This window comes from Myotis davidii, unplaced genomic scaffold, assembly GCF_000327345.1.
Source record: "Myotis davidii unplaced genomic scaffold, ASM32734v1 scaffold1, whole genome shotgun sequence".
In the NCBI taxonomy this organism is placed as follows: domain Eukaryota; kingdom Metazoa; phylum Chordata; class Mammalia; order Chiroptera; family Vespertilionidae; genus Myotis; species Myotis davidii.
In genome coordinates, this window is record NW_006294681.1 from 1,621,919 (window position 1) to 1,631,417 (window position 9,499).

Sequence of the window (9,499 nt, forward strand, 5' to 3'; positions counted from 1 at the left end):
TTTGTCCTTCTGGTTTTTAATCGAGATGCTGTAAATGCAAAATGGCTTGGGCCCAACTTACAGGGACCCTGCTGCTGCAAAACAGCTGTTCTCAGGAAGGGGCCATGGACGGGACCACCTCTGGCTCTGTCCAGCAGCCGGTCATCAGAGGTCCATTTCCTCTGGGGCCGGACTATTGGAGGCGGAGGACCGGCAGGGACGGTCCTGGTGGGCGCTGCCCGCAGAGCTGCCTGGAGTGAAGGCCGGCCTCCTCTGCCTCCCAGTCCTTATTACAGCGGCAGACACTCACCGGGAGCCACAGAGCATGGAACAATTTTTATGAAGAAAAACTAGCCTCCAGCACAGGCAACCAGACAAGTGCAGATACCAGAGAAAAGCCAAGTTCCCATTTGGAAATGCTAGAAAAAGATAGGCTCACAGTGCGGGGAGGAGCTTTTTCTCATCAAATCTTTCTGCCTAGCAGTCGGGGCATCATCCTCGTGGGAATTTCTGACATCACCAGATCGCTTTACCTCCACTGGGGATCTCAGTTCTGAAATCCACAGCTGTCTTTCGTTGATAAACTGCCTTGGTCTAATTATCCCTATGGAAAGAATGACGGCTTTATGAAACTTAGTTTTCCCACTACCTGGTCGCTATCCGTTTTGCTGATTTTGACAAACTTTAAAGTAATTTAGTTGCTCATTATGATGCTTCCTGATAGTCCGCATCTCTTTCATAGCTGCATGGGTTTGTGCCGAGCTGTTGTTCGTCTTCAGAAGTAAATCGCTTTAGTACATCCCTCCCCCTCCTCTCCACCGCTACTATTGCCTCCACCACTACTAAACGCTAGTTGCTGTGTAGGTCAGTGATGGCGAACCTTTTGAGCTCGGCGTGTCAGCATTTTGAAAAACCCTAACTTAACTCTGGTGCCGTGTCACATATAGAAACTTTTTGATATTTGCAACCATAGTAAAACAAAGACTTATATTTTTGATATTTATTTTATATATTTAAATGCCATTTAACAAAGAAAAATCAACCAAAAAAATGAGTTCGCATGTCAAAGGTCCTAGGTTCGCCATCACTGGTGTGGGTGTTCCCTTCAAAGCCACCACTGACCACATTGCTGTGTGCTCTAATGACCAGAGCAGCCCTTGCTTCCCACACCCCTCCCCCAGAAGCTGGTATCAGTGTGTGGTAGCAGCAGTGGAGGAGATCCTGGTGAAGACACAGGTTGTAGTTATGTCAAGAGTTACAGCCCCTCACTGGTGGCCGTGGCAAGGCGATGGGCCCCAGCACAGGCTACCCCTGACCTGTGTGTCATATCCCAAAGCCAGACCCAGCGGACAATCTCAGAAAGCATCTCTACTGCTTTAGGCAGACAGACAGAACTGCTGAGAGGCAGAGCAATGGAGGTTGAGGCTCTCAAGGTCTCCCCACCCGGGGCCTTCAAGATCCCTGCTCAGCTTAAACACCTGCTTCCTCAGAGGTTCGCGCAGGTTCTGTGAGATCTATGCCAAACGCCGGATTGGACAGCCACAGATTTCAACTTTCAACTCTGCGGAACGGCCAAGCAAATGAGCCTCCATTTTCTTCTGCTTTTCATAAACTCCTCATCATCTTTCCAAAGTCAGTGCAGCCATCTCAGTGACTTCTCTCCCTGCGTAGAAGTAAATAGTCCCCCTTCTGCAAAAAGATTGCCTGGAGGACATTGTTTTGTATCTACTTATTCTACGTAGGTCTCTTCTTCTAGATCAGGAGTGGGCAAACTTTCTGACTCGAGGGCCACAATGGGTTCTTAAACTGGACCGGAGGGCCGGAACAAAAGCATGGATGGAGTGTTTGTGTGAACTAATATAAATTCAAAGTAAACATCATTACATAAAAGGGTACGGTCTTTTTTTTTTTTAGTTTTATTCATTTCAAACCAGCAGGATCTGGCCCGCGGCCCATAGTTTGCCCATGGCTGTTCTAGATCATTGGCCACTGGCGGTCAAATATTACTCATCTTTATGTCTCCAGTACCCAGCACAGGCCCTAACACACACACTTTATAAATAATCAACAAATAGCTATATATGGAACTAAACCAATTTATTTAATCAGCATGCCTCGATTGCTTGATATCATTACCGTAAAGAGTGACAAAGCATGAAAGACCAAATTCATATGTGAACTGCCTCACTTCTGCCATCTCATCCCCACACACGTGTCCCCACACAATCTGACTGTGGGTCCTGGAAAGGTACACTTTATGACGACGAGCAGTGACACAATCATACACGAGACTGCAGGCTTCCTGTTTACGTCTGCAGCATTACCTGTGCACGGACTGTCTGCACCTACTCATCTAGAGTTGAAAGTTACCCATCCACACACATGTGCCTCAAGATTCTCCTGATCCCCTTAACAAAGTGGCTTCCTCATAAAACCTGGCTTTGTACTCCATGGAGATTACAAATTTGAAGTTACAAACCAGCATTTATTCCCCTCTCTAACAATTTATTACAGAAGATTGGCTTTTTCTCCAATCTGCTGCTGGGTGTTGATATGACATCACTGAACTGGGTACGACAGAATCCAATATAAAGGTCTTATTAAAAGAAATGAAATAGCTGATTGATGCCAACTGGATACACTGTGGAATATTTGCATACCTGTGGGGAGCACACACACAGTGACCTTTTAAATGGCTTCATGCGCCGTGATTTTAATTCAGGTTTAGTTTGATCTTTCAGATTCCTGCTCCCTTCATGGTTGAAAGGCATTCCATATTCATCTGATAGAATAATATGCATAACCTGTCAAGGCAGAGACCTGTCCCATTATTCTCTGCAGCCTGTAGCTTGTGCTACATTCAGCTACAAAGGTGTGAGAGTTCAGCAGCGAACAGGTGGTTGGGGAAACTCTTTGAGGTAGTGGAGTCGATCAAAGCCTTTTAGGTAATCTTAAGAGGATGTTTCATGTGTTCTTGATTCACAGAGATGGAAGGAACCTTAGGGAGCATAGATGGAAGTCACTTGCCTCTGGGCCTTGACAGTTAACATTCTTTGAGCTACATGGATGCACACGTGTCATTCATGAAAGGAGATTCCATTGTCAACATTATTCAACTGCAGTTTTAAGTAACTTTCCTTAATAAAAAGATTTTCTTACATCTGACCAACGTTTTTTGTATTACAGTTTCTCTGCTGAGTTACTTTTTTTCACAATGGAGATGAAATAAATCATTCAGCGCCTTCTTACTGCATAGCAAGTATATATAGGACTCTCCTCATCACCACCAGGCATTGTTTCAATTCTGTTCTCCCTTCCAATACACTGGTCATCTTTATTATCGTCACAATCCTGGCCAGGTTCCCCAAATCCACAAATGTCAATTTTTGCAATCCATTATTTACGAGCACTCAGTAGCATGAGTAATGAGGTGGTGACTGCTCAGTCCTGGAATGTTATGTAGGGTGAATATTTTTCCAAATTGGATTTGCTTTAGAAAACCAACACTTATTTAAACATCTCTCATGTGACGGACACAGTGCTGATTTTTGAACTATGTTTCCATTAGATCTTTCTGCCAGAAGGAAATGAATGCAACTGGAGAGGTGGAGGAGCCAGTGTGGGCTTAAGTCCCCAAAGAGGCCGGGTGAGGCTGCAGATTTGGGCAGGAACCACCATGGCAAAAAGGCAGCAAATGAAGCCTTTCATACCTGTTCCTCACACCAGTGACTGCTTTACATAATTTCCTCTATTGCCATGGAATTGCAGAGTGCTAGACTGACATACTAGGAAGGTCATCATAATAGCAAGTCCACAACATCAGGCATGGTGATAGTCTGCCACCCAGGAAAGAGCCCAGCTCCACCACCTACTACTAACGGGACTTTGGAAAGGTTGTCTAATGTCTATGAACCTCATTTTCCTTCTTTGTGAAGTTGGGTATTAAGTGGTGCATTATAGTATTTTCAGGAGGATTATGTGAGATAATACAGGCAAAGGGCTGAGCCCATGATAGCTATTATTTTCTGCAGTTATCTATTTGCTACTTAGGGTTTTGTAGGAATGGAGTCCCTGTACCTGTTTTCTTGCACTTTATCAACCAGGTCACCATGATTTCTTCCTAATACTCAACTGATATCTGTCCAGTGTGAGGTAGCTTTTGTTGTGGTTGTTGACTTTCTTCCATGTCCTCTAGTGATAGTTAATCAAATATTTGAGTACTAGTCACAATCATAGGGCATTTTCCACCTACTATACATGCCTTATTGCATTTAATCCATTCTCTGTCCTCCCCCAATGAAACCGCTATCCCACAGTGGTCCCATGAGGCCTGGCTAGAGCCCTACCCCACTGTAACTCTGTTTATCTCTGAGAAATAGTTTGGCCTTTGGTTAATAGTTCCCTCCCCAGAAGGAGCCAGTTAAAATGTCCTAGACCAAGACAGCCATGGAATTGGCCTCCCGGAGACTTCAAACCTCTTGAGCATCACCATGATGACAACAGAAGGTGCCATAAAAGAACCAAAAAAGAGGCAGAATCCTGGTTCTGAGAAGACCACCACTGGTTTCCCCTTAGCTGCCGAGACCACTCCTCCATTTCTCTCCTCCTCTATCCACATCTCTGAACCCAAGCCCATGAGAAATGGATCTGAGAGCTACTAGGCTCCCACTTCTCCATTCTCTGGTCATTGAGTTGCTAAATAAAGCTCATTTTCGGTTTCATAATGGGTTTTGCAACACCTGATGGACAAAGAACCGGCTTGGGGTCCCAGAAAGGGGGATTTTGGGCAACAAAATCATATTACAGGTGAGAGAACCAAGTCTCAGAGAAATCAAAGAAGCCCCCTGAGACCACACAGGTAGAGCCTGGATTCTAACTTAGTCTTTCTCCCCTTTTTCCTCAGTCATGTTGCCCACAAGACATATATTTAGTCTCTTTTTTTTGGTAGACTAAATAATCTCCTTTTCTCCACTTTGGCAATCAGCTACTGATTTAAAAAATATGTATATCATTTTAGAAACATAAATCATGTTACCTATTTCAAATCCTTTTTGGAATGAATAATAATGATGATGTTGGGTTACATGTGAAAGGTGTGTTTTAAATATGAGTGGAAAACTAAACCAATGATTAGTAGTAGCAGGTCCAAATTATTTCAGGATTCGTTAGTTTTGACCAAGTTAGAAGGATTAATATTTTCCATCTCATGACACCTTTACTTACAGGTTAACAGGCTTTAACTGAACATGATCCTGGTAGTAGGAGTGTGCATCAAGTCCACCTATGAAATCAACTGAAAATATAACATAGCCCAATATGAATAAATGTCTAAATAAACACACACATCATAGTAGGTGTTTAAAATAGAACACATATAAATAATATTAACAAAAATACCTGTCTATCACAAAACGGAAAAACGTGTGCTTAATATAAAGGACAGCTCAAAATATTATCCATGGTTAAAAAATGGGGACATTTTAAGAAACACAAAGATGTGGGCATGTAGTGACTGAAAAATCACAGATGTTGTTGGTTTTAGTGAAAAATGAAGTCACATTAAAAAGCATTATATTTAAAAATAATGTGTTTGTCCTTAGGCATAGAGCTATGGCCTTTCCCCTTACATATCAAAAGCTGTATCTTCTCATCTTGTTGCCAGAATCCATTTTATTCTTAAGAATATTTATTGCACTGGTAGAAAGACCTCCGAGAAGTCACATAATCTATGCCCATGCCTTCTTCCCCAAACCATCCATGACAAATAGGCACCTGCCTTTTGCAAAGGTTTCGTCGCCTCTCTGGTGGCACAGTGCTCTCTCACAGTCTGCATACAATCACTGTTCTTGTGATATTCGTTCTCGCTGCCTGTCTTGATCACAGCCTCTGTCTTTCTTCTCCGATCCTAATGTCCACGGCTACTGTTAGTTCACCATTTCTGTGTGTTTTTTGTAGTTTACCACAAGTATAATTACTTTACAGCAAGCAATGGTTTTATTCTAGCACTCTGATGTTAGCAGGTACCTGGACATTTAGGGACATTGAACTCTCAGTGTGTGTGTGTGTGTAGATACACAGTATATGGGGGACATTAAATCATATCCTCAGCTCAAGACAGGCACTTCTGTGCACAGTGATTTAGAGTGAGATGACCCACTTAAGCTCTAGACACACTTGTCAATCCCTGATCTGCTCTATCCATTGCCTCCACTGGAGAAGCTGAGGTGAGAGTGGGCCAATTAAAGCTTCGCCAGAGCACAGTGCAGACAGAGCCTTGGAGTCCTGTGGGGCACATAGCAACCAGGTGGGAAGACCCATTTGCAGGTAATCCCCCTGGAGGCCAGAGGAGCCTGAAGCTTACTTTTTTCCTACCACTTCAGGTCAGGTCAGTCCCCTGGACACCACCTTCAGAGAGAAGCAGTGAGAGGGGAGTCCATCTGAGACATGAAAAGATTTTCCCAGGGAGAATAAGCAGTGCCTGAAGGGACCATTTACATGGTCAAAGTTTTTTTTTTTTTTTTTAAATTAGATTAGACACTTAATCAAACATTCACTTCTCCACCCTGCTGGCCAATGAATAAGAATTTTAAAGAAAGATAACATTGACTAAAAGTTGCATGAGCATATCATTGACAAAGGCACCTTTGAAAGTTAAAGAGGTTATTAAAAATAAACACATTTATAAACATGTACATTTATGAATAAATAATTCAATTAAAATTATATCCAAAATAAAATTATAAAAATAAAGACAGCATATATATTGTATGCACTGAAACAAAATAAAAAGCAAACTTTATATTGATTATTTGAACACTAGAATGTAACATTAACGGAATCATTACTTTAAGTATAAATTCATATACTGCTGTAAATCTACTCCTTAGCCATCTACATCTCTAACACCATATCACCAGTATTTTTTGGGAAGAATATACATATAGTATATGTATATATATTCAATATGGTTTTATTAATTTCATAAATTTATTTATAAGATTACTCAAAATTTCTTTTTATTATTATTGTTAATTTTGAAATTAATGATCTCAATGGCTGTGTAAATCATAATATCTTTAATTAAGGAATTTTGCCAATGACTGCCTTGCAGGGTATAGTTGCCCTAGATGACCTAATGACCATGGAGTGTGGGACACAAAAGCTGCAGCAGACAGCAGGCTGTTATTGATATTATTGATACATTTATCTTATTCTGATGACACATTCTCATGAACTATTGATTTGCAAGATTTCAAAAGCCCTGTTTAGCTGGGGGTAATGATTTGCCAGAATTCCAACATTCTCTTCCCCCTCATTCCCAGAAGTCTGTCTGTCCTTGAGGAACTTGTATTGAATTTGTGTCTAGTTTGATTTTGTCATATTTGGGAAGAGTAGCTACTTTGGAGGAGGGAAATTGATTAGTGCACCACATTTTGAAGCCTGAGGTTTCACCTTCTATGAGTGCATGAAGGAAAATAAGCGCAGTGGAAGCAGGATTTGTGGGGTTAAGTGTCAAGTAGAATCGAGGCTTGCCCTTTCTCCAGGGCTGGTGTTATTTCATGAGGTAGGTCCCTTTTGGGGCAAATGACCCACCCAGTGCTCACGTGACCCGCCTGAGTGCACACTCACGACCTGGACGAGAGCGCACATGACACTCTCATCACCATTTGTTTAGCTTTGACTACAATGCTTTTATCCTCTACTCCTTCCCCGCCACAATAGCACAAACCCTGAGGGGAGATCTCTCTCCCCAAGATTTCTTTCAGGTAATATATCTCCTCTGTGCACTTTTCCTTTAATGTTTTCAGTGCTATTCCTTTAGTGATATCCTTATTCTAGTTATTCTGTAGGGATCCCATGGACTGTCTTTAGCATTTTGTCTTCAATGCTTGTGTGGGGAAAACCAGGTTAGTATAGTGTCCCTACAGAGTGCTTTGTTAATAAGCAACTACCACTGTGACTTCTCCCTCTGACTTGCAAGAGTCATATCACATTGATAAAGATGCCTGTAACATACTGGCTCCCACATACACGTCTTAGTTTTTGTTTTCTCATATTTGGAAAGAAAGTAGCTAGTTTGTTTCCTCTTTTTTACTTGAATCATCTTTAATAGGACATTTTCTATTCTCTTTAGAGTTATTCAGCTTTCTTAAACCCATACACATTGTGCTCTATTTTCCTACAGGGGATATATGCTTAACCCTGCAGTTAGTCTTCATCAGTGATTGGATTGAATGGCTGCTTACTGTGGTCACCTACAGTTTGCCTTTCATGAAGGCCCTTTCCCAGTTTTTATAATTTTTCAATTACTGTCTGTTCAGAATCACTGGTGGCTGAAGGCCATTTTGTCACCACTGCTGGGTTTATTAGAGAGAAAATTTTATTCTAGAGAAAACAAGATTAAAAAAAAAATCCTGAACACACCTCTCGTTTCTATTTTTGAAACTCCCTTTTCATTGTCACTTGGCTACATTTCCAGCTTTTGTTCCTCTCCTGGGTTCAGGTCTGTGGAATCAGATTTTCCCATAATCAGTGCCGACAGTTTCTTCCCACTTAAACATTTCTAAGAGTGGATAATACTTAATAAAGGAATAATGAATTTCTAAAATCTCTTTGGGGTTAATAAAGCAGAATGGAATGGCTGAGAGGAAAAATTATGCTCAGAAAGGTAAGGGCTAAAAACAGTTTTATAAATTTGTCTAAACAGTTTATAACTTCTTCCCTAGGTAATATATTTTTCTTGGTTATTTAGGCCCCCCCCCCCATATATCTTTATTATTCTTACTTAAATCTAGCCAATGTTTTACTTTGCTCTATAAATAAAGTGACAAACATGTTGCCTTTGAAATCTCTCTATAACTCCTTTTTTACTGTCTACTTCTACAGTTTTAGATATTTCCCCTCTGACTATTATTTTCTCTTTTTGTTTTATGGCCTCTATTATTGTTTTAGGTTTTCCCTTTCCTAGTACAATCAACATACAAAAAAAGCCATTTCTTCTGAGATCTCTTTGATAAATCCTTTCCTCCTTCTGTGAATTACTGCCCAAAGAAAACGGAATCTGATCATATTCTTCCCAAGATTAAATCCATTCATTGACTTCACATTATCTAGCAAAGCATCCTAACTGGTGTGACCTGAGTAGGTTCAGAGGTGACATGATATCGATTCTCTCATTCTTTGGCGTGTGTGTGTGTGTGTGTGTGTGTGTTCACTGAGCAAGGCTTAGGTTAGCTAGCCCACTGGGCCAGTCAGTTCTTTCTGAAAGAAAAGTAATTCATTTACCACAGAGTGCCTTATAATTGTTAGTGTTCTCTGTGAATGCCAAGATATTAAATAGATTGGGAGTCACTGCTGTAAGAATCCAAGATCCCTGAAAGACAGATCCTACCATTCACGTAGTGAACAGAACATACTCAACTACTCATCACTTCCAGTGTAACGCAGGTCCCCCCAGATCTCTGAATTCCACGGTTTCCCCAAGCTCTTTTGACATTCCTCCCCTCCCCCAGTATTTCAT

At 41.3% G+C, this 9,499-nt stretch overlaps 1 protein-coding gene across 1 annotated transcript in view; it reads right to left on the reverse strand.

Annotated features, from left to right (window-relative positions):
• NKAIN3 (Na+/K+ transporting ATPase interacting 3) overlaps nt 1–9,499 on the reverse strand; it is a 201,253-nt gene that overhangs the window by 6,596 nt on the left and 185,158 nt on the right. Inside the window, exon 5 of the mRNA XM_015567420.1 lies at nt 5,203–5,272. Coding sequence (XP_015422906.1) covers nt 5,203–5,272 — 70 coding nt within the window. The remainder of the gene's footprint in view (nt 1–5,202; nt 5,273–9,499) is intronic.